This window comes from Uranotaenia lowii, chromosome 3 (genome assembly GCF_029784155.1).
Source record: "Uranotaenia lowii strain MFRU-FL chromosome 3, ASM2978415v1, whole genome shotgun sequence".
Taxonomy (NCBI): Eukaryota; Metazoa; Arthropoda; class Insecta; order Diptera; family Culicidae; genus Uranotaenia; species Uranotaenia lowii.
In genome coordinates this window covers 269,887,456-269,904,392 of record NC_073693.1, presented here as the reverse complement: position 1 = coordinate 269,904,392, position 16,937 = coordinate 269,887,456, and the positions used below count along the sequence as shown (strand labels likewise).

General features: G+C 36.6%; 1 protein-coding gene across 5 annotated transcripts in view; it reads right to left on the bottom strand.

Annotated features, from left to right (window-relative positions):
• Window positions 1-696: 696 nt before the first annotated feature.
• The window catches only part of LOC129754870 (protein tincar), a 473,333-nt gene continuing 457,092 nt past the window's right edge, over window positions 697-16,937 (bottom strand). For all 5 annotated transcript variants that reach the window (XM_055751112.1, XM_055751116.1, XM_055751117.1 and 2 more), the window contains 4 exons: window positions 7,193-8,884; window positions 6,788-7,127; window positions 6,141-6,513; window positions 697-6,081 (listed from right to left, as the gene is read on the bottom strand). In XM_055751112.1, coding sequence (XP_055607087.1) covers window positions 5,305-6,081; window positions 6,141-6,513; window positions 6,788-7,127; window positions 7,193-8,884 — 3,182 coding nt within the window. In that variant the 3' untranslated portion in view covers window positions 697-5,304. The remainder of the gene's footprint in view (window positions 6,082-6,140; window positions 6,514-6,787; window positions 7,128-7,192; window positions 8,885-16,937) is intronic.

The following is a 16,937-nucleotide window of genomic DNA, read 5'->3' as shown; positions in this document are numbered from 1 at the left end:
TATCGGTAAGCCAGATTGATGTCTCCAAATATAGACTTATATAGGATTTGACAGATGCATATATACTTTATTGCATATAAGTAGTTTATATAGTTCGCGCGTGTGTGATATTTTTAGTAGTTTTAGTGACATCTATACAAGTACGAATATAGGGTTTCCGGTTCATTTTAGGGTTCTTAGGGGATTCATCTGAATTTGTTTTGTTTATTTGGGGTTTTGGGGTATGTATAGATAGATTTTTCAACTGGTAGGTTATGCAATAGCAATACATATGTGGGTTCTCCTGTGAAAGCTTTATCTTGTTATTTGTGATTTTAGGGTTAGAGGCATCAAGCAGTGCTTTTATGAGCTGATTTTTGTTTTGTTAAGCGGGCCATAGACTACACAAATGGCCTGTGCAAATTCGATGATTCCACGACGTTTGTTTGATCTATGCTCGCCCACACACTATACAAACATTTTTCACGCGAACACAAACGATTGCTGGCGAAAACAGCAACAGCAACAAAAAAAACCATCTCCACCCCGGCTGGAAGGATGGTTTGTACAAAATATTTCGATCCCGACCGATTTTACTCCAACCGTTTGGGCGCTCATTCAAGCAGTGCCATACACTATGCAAATCGTGTTTACAGCGACAAAATTTCATCGAATTTCATCGCATTTGTACAAATGTTGTGTAGTCTGTGGCCCGCTTTAGAGGTCACTTAAAAATAGATATAACAGAGCAAACAGAAAGTGTACACTTTGCGAACTAACGCAGCTGAAATTTTTAGTGCTCATTAGCACTAACAATACCATCCGTTTCGTTTTTTTTAGATTACTCTATTCAGTCTTGACACCGTTTTTTAACGTTTAAGGGATCAGAGAGAAATCAAATATTAAAACATAAATTTTCAAAAATAATTTTGAATAAAAATACCAATTGTTTTGAAATTTTGTCTCAACAAAATTTTATTTCCAATTTCGATAAAATACAAATGATAAATAATGTTAGTGGTTAGCCTTATCATATTTTTTCTAAAATAATATTCGGTTGTATATGTATCCGATTGATAGGACTGTTTTTTAATACTTTCTTTATCTTACATGTTCAAAATTTTGCATTAGTTTTAGCTTAATTGTCTTAAATGTTTATTGTTTTATAGCTGTATGCAAAATTGAAGCTAGTTGCGATTTTTTTTATTTCAGAATAACAAGCTAGGTTCTTCTAGATGCGTCTCTTATTTTTTTCTTATTTGACTCCTCAACCGCAACTCACAATATAGAGTATGGAGCATATTTTCATTGAGTTTTGATGTTCTTTTCCAGTGTTTTTTTTACTGTTGTTTGCATTGTGTAAATTTCCATTACAAATTTGTAAATTTTAGCTACCAAATGTGCACATTGTGATTCTTGTTAGAGTGTAGCCAATTTTCTCCCACGTTTAATTTCCAATGAATTTTGACCAACGTTATCTATTAGTGATTCTTGTCACCTCTTAGATCTGGTGCTTAAGATAAAACAAGACTAGAAAAACGTGCAATTTCTTCAAAAACACCAATCGAAATGTGTTGGAACTACGGAAAAATCTTATATATTTTTTGAAGTTCTTTACATCAATTGACGATAAATAAAAATCAGTAGAACATCAAAAGAAACGTATTCAAAAACGTCGTTGAAAGGAATTTTTAAAAACTAAATTAAAGAAAAAGCTCTAGACTGAGAAAAAATGTTGACTTTATTGACGAGAATCTTTTTGCAGATTTTTTTTCTCACATCAGAATAGCGTCGCCGTCATCTATTTGTATAGGTTATTAGTATCCGTTATCCTAATTAACGGCATTGTTGACTGTGCTATTTCTCTTTTTTTTATCTGTATTCTAACTTTTAGGAGCTAATTGTGTATAAAAGATTCACGTCTCATGTTGATATTGTCCTGTGGTTACGAGATATAATAACTTGTATGTTGCTTTTTTTCAAATGGTAAAATGATCATTTTCCGTGATAAATCCTTCACTCAAAATCCGTCTCTATTGTTTTTTTTTGTTTCAATTATTTTGTTCGTTCGTATTCCTGTAACAAATATCGATTCCATTCGTGAAAATGATGATGAATTGGGTTGGACTTGTTTTATTAGTTTTGCTTTCCCATGAGATGTATCCTACACGTTTATAAACACCTGTAATAGATTCTGGCTGGTCTGTAGACGTCTGGTCCGATTTGAATCATGCATCTTAGCACGTTCCTGATGATGACATTAAAACATTCTATTTCTGTTTCCAAAGATCAAAATATACAGTTTTCGTTTCTTTATCTGTTTGATTTGGCAATCGCTTGTTTCCTTTCAGTTACTTTTAATTTTCGTTCTAGAGATATTGTTTGCTTCATTCAGTGGGCTGGTGAGATATGATGACGTTTTTGCTTCGTTTTGCTTGTTCTAGGATATGCTTTTTAACGTTGGTTCTTGCTTCAATTTGGTGCACTGCATGCGAATCTAGCAGTAGCAGGGTGGCCACTCAAAATCAATTTTTAATTTCCCGCATTATTCCCGTTTTTTTCCCGCATGTTCTCACGAAATTCCCGGTTTTATACAACAGAAAACCAAACAAAATTCCGAATATTCATTTTTGAAACCATATAAACGAAAATCGATTAAGCTTTCTTTTAATGGTAAATGATCTTTAGATGGTTTTGTTTCAGTTATGTTTACCAATAAACCTGTAAATCATTAGATTGATAAGCAGGGTTTTTTTCAATTTTCTAAAGCTATGTCACTCGATTCGAAAATGTTGATTATCATTTTTCAATTTTATTTGTTTGTCATATATTTTTAAGTATTTTAATTTTTTCGTCCATCAAGCTTGCCTTTTTCTGAGCGTCGAAAAGCACCTTCAATTTTTTCGCTTCCAGTTCCTTACTCTCCTTTTCTGCCTCTCGCTCCCGTTTCGCTATAGTTTTTTCAGATTTTCCTCCTTTTTTTGGCTTTTACGGAGAGAATTGAGACCATGCATCCTGGATTAACGATTTCGTTACCGTTATAGCTGAAACTCCCCCTGATCCCCTGAAAAGCCTCTTTCTATCGTCGCGTTGCCATGAGACAAAATTAGAATTTTCTGCAATAAGGTCGTTAAATTGAAGAACTCCTTTTTCGATTCGCCCATAAGTTCCATCCAAAAATTGACGAATCGTTGTGTTTCGATATCCCGAAATGATGTTTTTATTGAAGGTATTACACACAATTGTCTGAATTCGTCCTTAATTTTACCAGCACAAGCTCTACTTAAGTGTTGCTTGTCAACAAGTACTTCTAGACACAGGTCTAAACGTTTTTTTTGGCAATACCTGTATAGTGTGCAATCATATCGGGATGGGATAAGTCAAGGGAGATCGTATTGCCATTTTATTCAAAAATCCACAGTAAAACGAACTACAGCTATTTCTGAATACAATGATATCCTTGTCGGAAACATGACCAGACTCTTTTGCTTTCTTAATTGCCGATTTTGTTGAGAATCCAATTCGTACGCTTCCAGGAGGTAGGAGATTTATTTTTGTGTTTCACGCCATTCAAAAGGTCATTCGAGCGCGTCAACGATAAGAATGTAGAACCAATATACCTTGCTTCAACTAGGTTTGTGTTCCAGAAGCGCACACTAATATCCATTTGTTGCTTCTGCAAAATCTTATTCAACGTTTCGTCAAATCCCAATACGAACTCGCTACAATTCTGTTGTAAATTGAAAACTTCATTCAAAAAATAGAGAGCAATACCGTGTGGAATCAAATAGCTTATTTTTGTTCTTCCCATTTCTATTCGATTAGCAATCTGGCTGTTCGGGAACATCTTTTTGTTGTTCAATGAAGCAAGTTCAAACTAATCGAAACACTTCCAGTTCGTCAGGAGAATTCGTTTTGACCTGATAGAATTCGTGTCGGAGTCAATTGGAAAGCGACTGGTGATCAACTGTCAATCCATTTCCATTTGTTTCGACCTATTTCGAATGAACTTCATTGAACAGATTTTCACTGAGCCTAAAATTCCCGACTTTTTGAAAAAATTCCCGGCTTTTTCCCGCTTTTTTCCCGTTGGATTTCAAATCCCGTCTTTTTCCCGCTTTTCCCGTTTTTCCCGTTTGGGTGGCCACCCTGCAGTAGCGAAGAGGTGTGAAAAATTCATTACTCACTGAAACGTAGAAGGCGAATCTATAAGACCAAAAGGGATTTTACAAATTTATTCTTTCTCTATTTCACGTTAGAAGGAAGTTTTGTGAGTTGCCTTTGTTCCTCTTCGAGGCAATTGAACAAAAATGTAAAGATAAGTAAGCGTCTTTAGTTTATCTAAAGGCTCCGACGCATTGTCCGTTAGAACGTAGATGGAGTGTTGTTCGGGCCCAAAGGTGTTTTTGAAAATTCATACTTCCTCTATTTCACGTTAGAAGAACGTTTTGCAAATTGTCATTGCTTCCTTTTCGTTTCAATGGAACAAAAATTAAAGATAAAAAAAATTCTTTAGTTTATAGTTTATTCAAGATGGCGTTGACCAGAGTTCACTAAGACAGACACCGACCGATCGAATCTGTTAGTTATACCTGTTTTTGAATTGAGCTCCGTTTTGATTGTAGGTTTGAAAGTAAACAGAGATTTTGTTCTGCATGTTAACTTCTGTGCAGCTGAAGGATTTTGACTACAGGGCTGGTCTCAAAAGGGCCATAAGCTTTGAATAATTCAGTTTTTTGAACTTCTCATGTAAAATTCAGGTCAATCGCGCAAACACCTCTTCGCAAAGACTCAACTTCCTCCCAAATGATTCGCTGCGCTTCAATGGTTCTGACGTAGAGGCTAGGGATAATAATGCATCGACTACAAGCTCAGGTTCAAAATAGTTTCGTGTACAGCACAAGCGTTCCATTTGTAACATTGAATGGTTTAAAGAGTATTTGAGAATACATACATACATATAATAGTGTTGAATGCATTCGTAAAGGCGATGAATATCCTATAGCTTGCAGCCTTTCAGCATACCTTTCAATACGTTCAATAAACAGTAATACATACGACTATGTACAAAATGAGCTCGTTTAGTTGTGGGGGAAGAATTTGAATATACAAATGTCCAAAAATTAAACTAAATTACTGTTAAGGTAGCTTTTAAAACTAATTGTGCGGCGTGCTTCCTCTGCTGATTCGTGTGGGTCCACTCGGAGTTTAACATATAATTCTTGAAACTTAATCGTACCGAAGGCGTAGTAGCGTCCATTAATAGCAATTATTCTACTGTTCATAACGATTCGGTGCTTATAGTTACACGTTTATTTGTGATCGCTACTGTATCGAGTTGATCTGCCCGGCGTTTATGTACATTTCCCGATCCTGATCCGAGATCATGGAGTAGTTGGCCGAGTCGCGGTCCTCCGGAATCGGAGTGAAGGTGCAATGGCTGGACTGCGAATGAGTTGGCGGAGAGCTGTTGGGCATCGCTAGTGGGTCGTGAAGCAGTTTGGAGAAAGTGTGATGACCACTGCCGAGACCCAGATGTCCATACGGTGACTCGGCCGTTTTGATGTATGGCATGCGTTTGAGGAACTGATTGTTGCTGTTGGAGTATCGGACTCCGTTCGGAAGCGTTGTGTGCTGTTGAAGTTGCGTCCGGGAAGCAGAGTTTGAAGTCGTGAAGGAAGATTGCGAGTGGTAGTGATGTGGCTGATGATGGTAGCCTGCCGGTAGAGGCATGGTACTGCACTGGGGATAGTCGGATCGGTGAAGATCGACGGAACCTCGGGTAAGTGGCAGGGTAGCACTCGAGCCGTCTTTGTTGAAGCTGGACATTTTCATGTTGGTTGAACGACCGAAGGGCTCCTCTTGGATGGCCGGCGGCGGAGGTTTGATGATCGATTTGTAGGGTCCAGATCTCGGTCGGATAACCACTTCGTCGCGTTCCTCCCCGGAGTGAACTCCACTGGATGTTTCCGAAGGGGCGTCTCGGCAGTCCGGCGGTGAAGTCGAACTCTCCGTTGAAGTTGTGTCAGATCGGGGTGTTAAAGCTTCGTTGGGCATTCCTGAATCAGCTCGACGCAGGCAACGTGGCGTCATTCCTGGGGCCTGGAAAAGTTTGATGTTTGAGAATCTATTGCGGCTAGAGTTTATAATCTTAATTTTACCACATGTTCATTGTTGTGTACGGTGACGGTGACGGGAGCCAATGGGCTACCAAGTTGTTGTTCCGGTGATCGCATGAATGTTTCTCGAGATACGGTACGAGCGATGGGTGGTTCCAGGTCTCTAGTTGAGGCGTAGGTGACACTGTCATCGCGTACGCAGGCGAGAAGTTTTCCTTCTTCGGAGGTATCGTCGGCGTGCTCGTTGTGACCACCCGGATTGAGTAGCATTTCTTCCGGCGGTGGTGGATGATCGTCGAACTCGCCGATATGTAGCAAATCACCGGTTGGGCCACCTCTTAGCGTAGCATAGTCTCCGTCGTCAGTTTCCCCCGTAACACTGGACAAACGTATCGTGGCTCCAAGGGGCGGATGGCTAGGGTAAGGGATATCGACAACAGACAACAGGGTTTAGAAATTTGAAGGCAGGAAATAAAACTGGCGCATGCTAAAAGGATCAGTGCAGATGGAAGATCATTCGGCATAACCACTTCATGATCGTAGTGTGAATGGAAACAAATAAACAGAATACACACAGCAAGCAATAATCAATAATGCAAAAACACACGACACGACAATGGATTAAATGAAAACGAAAGAAAAAAAATCTTTAAATTTTGCACACAACAACTTTGCTAGACTCTGTTTACCGCTTGCCATCGTGATCGTGCCCGTGGGCTTGGTCGGATGACGTACTGGTTACTTCGTTAAAGGTTACTTTCAACTTTGGCGAATTGGGTGCAATCTTGGGCCAGTAGACAGTTTCTTCCTCGCTACTGGTGGCACCGTTGCTGTCCCCGTTGTTTTTACCGTTGGACGATCGCATCAACGATCCACCATTACCGGATCCACCTCGGAGCAGAGGTTGAGCGGACCCCGTTCGACCTCCCATAGCCTCCAGCGGTGGAAGCTTGAAGTGCCAACGACGTTTTGCTGTTAAAGCAAGCCACAGGACTATCCATAGAAACAGGTGAAGAACGGATCCAAGAGCTGAAAAACAGATAGGGTGAAAGTTAAGAATCTAAGTCAGACAGCTTTTTAAAAAACGAAGTTACCTGCAGCCAATACAGCCCCGTCCAAACTTCCGCGATACGCTGCGCTCAGATCGTGCAGCAGCGGAGCCTTAACGACGGCCAGTGCCAACACGAAACACAACGACGAACAGTGGGCGAAGTAAGCCCACACATCGGTACTCTGCTTTGCGGTGATCAATCTACGGTCCCGGATCTTCACCGCTAACTTCCCGTGACCGTACAAATACAGAACCATCGACGAGGCGATGGTTAAGATCAGTGCCAAAATAGTCAACGCAATCGTTACCGTTCCATTCAATATGAGAGCCGGAGCTTGCAGTGGCAAAGCCTGCCCTAACGTTTGCAGCTTGTACAGAACACTCGCACCGGCAAAGCTCAACAAAATGTCCACCCCATTGGCGATCATCTGCAAACTAAAAACCCAAGCGAACATTTTTGAAGTGTGCCAAAACACAGATGGGTAGCGAACGGCCCACGCCATCAGGGCGATTGCCAAATTAATAAACTCCAGACTAGGGGTCTGGGTCCAGCGTTTGGCGTTGAATTGTTGATCGACTCCCAGGAACATCTGTAACAATCCCGCAAAACCTTCCAGCTGAACAGTCCCGGTACTGATGTTACCGGGAACTGTTCCAATCAGAAACGCCGGTTTAATTTCCATTCCGTTTTCATCTTTTATGATGAACTCATCTTCATCTACACTCGGTATACTCTCCAGACTCTCCAAACTTTCACTGCTATAGTTTTCGGAGGTGTATCGTTTGATCTTTTTCGGTGTCGCCTTAGCCGTTGCTCCGGTTGTACTCGGTTTAATTTCGATTATTTTAGAATTTGTCGTCACCGGAGTCGAAGGAATAACGTTCTCCGGTAGCCTCATCGGTTTGATGATATGTGTATCGCTATCTTTGGAAGTGGTAGCAGTTTTCTTGGTGCTCTGAACCTTCGGGGACGGTTTCGTGGCAACAGTGGTGGACGTCGAAGCACCTCCATTGTTGGTCGCTGCTGTACCGGACGGAACTAGTTTTCGGCCTCCCGGTTGCTTTTGCTTGCTGTGGTTCACCTCAAACAGTGTCGTGTATTCGTGTTCAGCAATTTCATCAAAGTCCAGCTCCTTCTGGGGTTCCAGCTCCAGGCGAGTGTCTACATCGTCGAAGCGCTGTTGATTCGTTTGATACGGTTTCTCCTTTCTCGATCCATTCGATTTGCTCGATTGTTTGCGGCTACTGCTTTTGCTTTTCTTGAGCGTTGTTGGACGGGTCGTTACAGCTAGCGGCGTCGTAGTCGTGAAAGTTGTCGCCGTTGTGCTAGCCTCAGTCGTAGTAGTCAGCAGATTGCGTATCGGGGGAAAGGTATGCGTCGTGGTTGGGTTATCTAACACGTTAAAATTTTCCATAGTTGAAATCGAAATAGACGAAGCCGAATCGTGACGTTCCATTTCCAAGGCTTCGTGAGTTCGGAACGGATCATCGTCATCGTCCAAATCGTCACTGTCATCGTCTTCGTCATCACGGTCGTCTCCTTCATAGGCCGAGAACTTCTCGACCAGGTCGCTTTGTTCGAAGTAGCCGTTCTGATATGGTCTTCGATTGCGTCCATCGCTGGAGCTCGACGGCTTAGAGGTTGTGTTCGGATATGTTGATGTCATAAAGGACAGCACCACCAGACGGTCGTTGTGGGTGACCATGAAGTCCAAATCCGTTCGCCAGATGTCGTCTGAAAATAAACAATTGGAAAAAAACAGGCTCAGTATGTACCTAAGGCATAAAAGTCATTGGTATGCTAGAAAGCGAGGAGGGTACGCTTGTTATGTCGCAAATAACTGTGTGCTTCTATGTGACATGATTGATGGAAGCGAAAAGTTATTCTTTCTCTCCTTAAGAAAATCCCGTATGATCTGTCAATAGTTGGGTGAAATTTTAGTTGCATCCCACTTGTACTAGTGGAAAACCATCACCCGAATTCGGCACCGCTTCCATCGCCTATTGTCATTCCATAAAAGTCATTTACTGTAGTAGGGAGAGTAAAAATGATTGTCGCTTGCAGTACTTTCAAACGTCCTGAGTTACTACAGTTTCAGCACAAAACACGATTTCGGGGAAGTTTTGATCACCATGAAGGGTGTTCGGATCAAAAAGTGGTCAGACTAAATTGCGTGTAAATCGAGTATTTGTTTGTTAAAAAAGTCAAACTATCTTTCTTTTTGGTGTTTAATATGTATAAATGATGGAAAAAATGCTCAGTTAAGATTCCGGTTAACCTAGTCCAAATAAGCAAGCCTTTCGTTTGACGCCTGCCATCAAATTTTGTACAGTCACGTCAGTTTTCTGTGAACTGCGTGTCGCTGTTAACAGATTTTTTGGTCTTTTTATGGTTCTGCTTAGCTATCACCCAATATTTTTCGATTTTATGAAGTTCTAGTGTGTTGGGGGGACGCGAGGGGGGCGGGGGCCTTGGCCCCCTTAAATCTGCCTTGGCGTGGGTTTCGTCGTCCATTACTACGCAATCAAACTTTATCAACAATGTCGTATACAGCCTTCGAGATCTTGTTGTTGCCGTAAGGTTTTGCTTTTCATTGCGATTAGCAGTCACTACCTTCTTAAAAGTCGATAGTCCGGTTGAACCCTCCCCCATGTTGGTCCAGAAATGCCGAAAAAAATGTTTTTCTCCAAACTTAAGAATAAAATTCAAATCAAATTTTTATGCACGACTAAAATCATTTAAGAGTAACAATCTCGACTTAGAACTTCGAAATCTTATCCCAGGTCAATAATTCTATTACAGTTGTTCATAACATTTTTAACTTATTGAAAGAAATTTAGTCCCGAATATCGATTTCTCATAAGATTAACCATAGATTACCATATTGCCCAGATTTTTCCCGAATTTTACACTTTTTTTTTGCAAAATCAAACAAATTTTTAAATTGAGACATTTATATTATGTACACTCAGAAATGAATAAAATATAAAAATAATTTTTATTTAATCATCACGTTATTTCTATGCCAGTAATTGCCGCAGTGTCTATCTTCTTCTTGCCATGCATGGCAGTCGTTTTATGTTTTTATTTTTTTTTCAGCCAAAACGTGCAAAAATCGTTTGCGGATGTAAGTATTCCTGCCTTCTGCTGTTTTCTAAAAAGAAAATAATAAATCCGTTTCATTAACTACAGACGGTATTCGAACGTTAGGAGCTGCAGCAGCACCATGGGCGATGACTGGGTCGGAAAATCAGTTCGGTCCACTGCCATCAGAAATGTGCAATATTTGTTGGGGGTTTCGATTGTCCGGAATGGATTCAGCCTCTCCTAAAGGATTCACGCAGGTGATGCTGATTAATTGAACCAACACCGAAGCTGCTCATCCCCGGTCGAGCGAAGCAAAGTACCAGTTCAGCGCTGCTCGTGGGTGGTGAAGGTGGGTGTACTTAATTTGTATACTTAGTAATGAATTTCATATTATTTGAAAATAAAAATTTTAATTATAAAATCGTGAATCATTCAATCCTGAATTCTTCCTATATCATTCGTTGCATTCGTTTAGTAAAACCGCCGTATTAAGTTTCGTTCCATTTACCACCACCAGATGTCACTGTCGTAGATATTTCTCAATGCATAAATTTTAATAACCGAGATATTTCTCGATGAGAAATATTTCAGTAATTACACGCCGAGAAATAATTCTGGGAGTGGGCACGGTGAAGCTTGAAAATACATGAAAAATAATATATTTATATTTTTTTCATTTCTGAGTGTAGTGTGCGTCTAAACATATTGAGTAAAATTTATCAAAATTTATGTAAACAATTTTTTTTAAACTTAAAATATGAAAAAAAAAATTGACTTATGTACATTTTTCTCCAAACAGAAGTCATGGGGTTATCTTCATAATTTTAATTTAATGATTTTTATATTGGCATATATTGAAGAAAATATCCAGGATTTGCACGGCCGGTATGTATATTTTGGCAAAAATATCTGGAAAGCTTACGCTAGAATAATTCCAGATTATGTGGTTCCAAATTTGCGTATAATACTTTAAATTCGATTTCTGTGATGAGAATTCGGATTCTGTATCCAGTTTATTGTTACTGAACTTCAGTTTGAATCATCATTAAAAATAAATCCTAATTCGAATCTCGGTTTTGCATTTCAAACATTTATGTCAGGAACTCATTATTTCGAAATATTAGAAGAAAATATTTAAAATTACAAACCCTTGTTACTTTAATTTATCGACCTTATCGGTGGAAATTGATGTCCTTTTTAGTAGGGACATCTAAAGATTATGGATTTTTTTTATAGATGGATAGATTTCCACCATCTTTCATTTCATCTAACCATGATGAATTTCTTCATAAAATTACAAACCATTTTTGAGATTACAAATTTTGACTTTTGATTCATATGCAGAATCGGATTTGAAGAAAGCTTCATGGTGATCCACACATTAAAAGCCAACAATTCAGAATTCGAATATGAGATTTTTGGTTGAGAAATCTGATTCAAATTTCGCTTTTTGGCTAAAATCTAGTAAGAATTAATCTCTGAAACATAGATTCAAAAATCGTTTCCAAATGTGGAATCCCGATTTTGAACTCAGGTTAAAAAGGCAGTACCGTAAAACGGGATAACATTGATCACCGGGGTAAATTTGACCAACAATAAATTTTTCCACATTATCATCAATAACTCAGTCTATAGTTTGAACTTTTGAAAACTGTTTTCAACGTTTGAAAGCCTATAAACTGACTATCAAATAGAAAAAAAATCGATGTATTTGAAATTTTTTTTTTCTATTTTGAATCTTGAAATTTCAATTTTACAAGGCTCGCAAACAAACAGCTCTCCTGAAGATACCGAAAAGCATTTAGAAGCAAACGGGTTGTTGAAGAACAACTTTTTTTCTTTGTATATGTATAGTTAGAGTGCTATCTTTACAGTTATGTAATGATAAATTTGTGATATGTTAAAAAATGGACATTTTCATTGAGTAAGCCTGTATTGGACAACGCTATAAAATGGTTAACTTTGAAGAAATAATGAAAATGGAGATAATGGGAAGGCCTAGGAGAATGTGTGAAGGCAAAATTTCATTTGTATTTTGAAGCTAAAACTATTTATCAATTGTTATAATTTTAGCCCCTAAATATATGCAACATCATTGTTCTTTTTTCGATTATAAATGTTTTTGAAAGAAAACGTCAAAAAGCAAGCAAGGTAAAATTGATAAACTAGCATTTGTAAATATTTTGAAGGTGTTTTGTATCCTTTATGATCAAGAAAATTCGTTATAACCGTCCAAATAGAAACTGATCAATATTACAGTGCTGGTTTTAAAAATATGAAACATGCTACATTCGCCTTAACAGAAAAAAATCAAGATTAAAATATCAATGTGAGAATTTTATCAAGTATTCAAGTGACGTGCGATCTCCGTTTCATAATTTTGATTCTGGATTCAAAATTAAAATTTTATATTCAATCAGAGTTAGTTTGAAATACAAACCAGAAGAAATCACAAATATGAAATAAAACTTCGATTTTAGAGAAAACTCGATTTTATATTTTTTAATTCCACTGAAAAATGTTTTTTTTTGTATAACATCATGCAGATTCCTTTTAAACAAAGTTTCAAACCATCAACTTTAATATCACTAGTTTACAAAATTTAAAAAAAAAATCGTAAACTTGATTAACTGACCAACATTTTTGATGTAAAATCGGGCGCTGAATCCGAAAATGAAATTCGAAAAAATCTCAGTAGAACCGTTTTTGAGTTATGCTCCAAATATGAAATTTCAAAAAAATTAAAAAAGTGCTTGTACTTAGATTAAAATATCTCGGACGGCATAACAGTAATTTGAAATCCCTCTTTTGCATATTGAAGGTGAATAAGTTTTTTACCGATCATCTCAACACTGTATTTGCGTTTGACCAACAGTATTGCGAAATTTGTGACTTTATGAGAAAAAAATTATAAAAAACGCATTTTTTTAGAAAAAATTTCGTTTCAACGAAAGTTTTAGACTCGATGGTAGCATTTAAAAAATCTGATTTCCTTTTGCGCTTGAATGCCAATTTAAATCAAAGATTTCAAGTGGTTATTTATCAAAATCTGTTGAAAATTGAAGAAGTTATGGCTACTTTACCATAACTGAAATTTCTGGAGTTTTTAATTATTTAACGAACCACAGTAAACTTATCATAGTATAAGAAGAATGAAACATGATAAATCTCACTGGTCCAAGTCAAAATTATTTATTAGCTTACCAGAAAGTCACATGCCAAGTTTCAGGAAGATAAAATAATAAAATAATAAAATAAAGTGAATAAAATTTTGAGGTATTTTGCCCGGAAGGAACGAAAAATACTGGTTTTCATCAATAACTTTTTTTCATCACTAGCTGATTGTTCTGTATGGATGATTTTCTTAAAGCCTAAGTTGAGACAAATATTTCACCCCAAGACTGTAACTCGATTGGATTTGAAACAGAAAAGTTATTGCGGTTTTTTTTAAATGCTACCATCGAGTCTAAAACTTTCGTTGAAACGAATTTTTTTCTAAAAAAATGCGTTTTTTATAATTTTTTTTTCTCATAAAGTCACAAATATCAACAGTATTGTTGGTCAAACGCAAAAGCAGTGTTCAGATGATCGATAGAAAACTTATTCATCTTCAATATGCAAAAGAGGGATTTCAAATTACTGTTATGCCGTCCGAGATATTTTAATCTAAGTACAAGCACTTTTTCAATTTTTTCGAAATTTCATATTTGGAGCATAACTCAAAAACGGTTCTATTGAGATTTTTTTAAATTTCATTTTCGGATTCAGCGCCCGATTTCACATTGGAAATGACCTTCAGTTTACTGAGTTCAAAAATGCTGTAAACTAGTGTATTAATCGAGTTAACAAGAGTAGAATATAGATCTTATTAGAACCGCAAACCTAATCTCTTACTTTTATTCCTAAATATTTGGATTTTTTTCCAATGCCTCAAATGGTCATGTTTGTGGTTATAAAGAACTAGCTAACTACTTTCTTATTAAAGAAAATATAGAAAGTTTTTCTTTTAAATAAAACTTCAAATCCATATATATTTTTAAGAGGTTTTACTTCTTAAAAAATGGGTAACTTTTACGACTTATTTTCGAAAGTTAGAAATTAAAATAAATACCTTTAGAATGGGGGTAGGCTTTATAGCTTCACGTTATCCAAACATACGGGAAAATTGTGCCTAAAAACAACCCCAACCCAAGCACCCCCCCCCCCTTGTGAGCCGGTTCTTCCTACGGCCCTGGTAAAAATTATATAGAATTTCCCGATAATTTTGACTTCAATAAGTAAGTTTCAAGCAATTTTCTAGATCCGTCCGCAATTCTTGTTTTACTTTTTTCTACTAAGCTCGCCATCCTCCTAATATTTTTATTTAATGTAGGTTTACCCTTGGAAGAAACAAGTAAATATGTTTTCAAAAATAAACTTCTTTTGAGAAATTCCAAAATTTTTTTTATTTTTTTAAGTTGAATTCTTTTTTGGCTTCAACGTTTCAACTCATTTCTTGACTGTGTTAAAATTTAAATTGATCATTTTCAGTTTTTTTTACGGAAAACAACATGATTTTAAAAGTGCGTTGGTTTAGTTTGTTTTGCATTTTTTTTTTGCTAATTTTGCTTATGGCTATGTTCCCTATTCTGTCTATAAATAGCGAAATAATGAACTTGACGAGTCATCTACTATGACTTTTATAGAAAACAAAATTGAAAAACAAATACATTCCAAAAAGTATTCTTCATTTTTGTCACAGCATTTTCCGGGTATTTTTTTGACAAAAAAAATGTTCAAACATTCTCATCTACAAAAACATGTCACAAAAGTATCGGTTTAAAACATTACACCAATCGTAACTCAAGTTAAACATTAATCTTTTATTTTCGAAAGAGAGTTTTTATTTAAATTCAGTTCTCTATTTTTTTTCCAAATTGATAAAAATTTTGACCAAATGACCAAATTTCAAAACTCGAATTGCTTTCGAATCCTTTTTTCGTACTTTCGAACTTCCGAAATAGAGAACCAAATTGCATATTTAGTTAAAGTATTCGATAGATCGTGAGCAAAACCTTCTTTGTATGTTTTTGACAAAAAGTATATGTTGAGTTTATATTACCTAAAATTAGCTTAAAGCTGGAACATTTCTCAAAAACTGCACTTAAAATCCAAACCCGATCATCTCAGGATGGGGTGGACCGAATTTCAAAATTAGAGTTGCATTCTAATCCTTTTTTCGTACTTATCAAGACACATTAGTTTAATTTTGTGCAAAAAATGGCAATTTACCAAAAATTAATAAAATAGCTACTTTAGTTATCATCCAAAAGTTTGGGATCACCCCGCAGTGTGGTGTAACGGCTAAAAGTTTTGGATCAGTATTCTAAAACATGCATTTTTATTTCACGCGAATTTCTATCATCAAACAACGTATTGTCTATCTATTGAGCTGATTTGGAAGCTAATGAGTTGAACTTGCTTTATGGATATTTAGTTGAAACATTTTTGAAGACTAATTTCATTAAACCTTCAGCTAAAGTTTCATCATTTTCTGATAATTATCACTAAATAGTCCGACCCTTAAAAAAACATGCAAATTTCTTTTGGCCATAACTTAGTTTTCTTAACTGGCGGTTTACTTAAATTAATATTCTATGCAAAACCCCAGCAAGGCCAGCTAAATCCAGATAGCAGTACCTAGTATACAGAGCCAATTTCTGCCGGCAGGGACTTCTTCAAGAAATCCAAACGAAATTTCAACAGACTGTATGCAATTTTTCATTGTCAGTCTTTCTTAGTTCAGTGGATATTTTGCTGGTTTTCATTGTGTGAAGGTGTAGAAAAACTCCTTGCAGGAGTTTAAAATATAGATGGTGGATAATTTAAGTGGAAACATATGTAGGTCTATACGGGATAACCCCGTTTCAAAATCTGCTATGCGATATTCTCGCTCTATTTGTGCTGGAACAGTATCTCAAAATTGACATCGGAGCCTCAACCTGTAGTCGATTATTGTTAAGAAAAAAAAAAAAAACAGAAATTCAAAAGACCAACATGATTTGTAAGTTTTGTTTAATTGTAACGTAAAAGTTCAAAATTTTAGTATAATTTACTTATTTGAATGCATTTTGAAACATGAACCTTGAATCAGGAATCTCTGAAAAGGAAATCTATCGAGATTCATAGTAAAAATAAGTTTATATTGTATCGTCACTTTCGTTTGATGAATCGGTATCTTTTGGCAAAGATTATTTTTTCATAATGTTTTCAAAAATTCTCATGGCTGTATGAGGTACCGTAAAACGGGGTAACTTCGATCACCGGGGTAACTTTGGCCATCAATAAATTTTTTCACACTATCATCAATAACTTAGTTTGTAGTTTGAATTTTTGAAAACTGTTTTCTACGATTGAAAGCCTATCAATTGAGTATCAAATAGACAAAATTTGGTTTGTATTTGAAATTGTTTTCTGTTGCTAAAAATGTAATTGTAATTTCAAAATCTTAAAGTATCTATTTTTTCCAAGGCTCGCAAACAAACAGCTCTTCTGATGATACCAAAAAGTATTTAGAAGCAAACGGTGGTTGAATGTGAAGGAAAAAATTTCAGTCTTTGTATATGTATAGTTATAAAGCTATTTTACAGTCATTTAATGGTAAATTTTTTAAATTTAAAAAGAAAGGACATTTTTCAAGAGTAAGCCCCTATTGGACAAA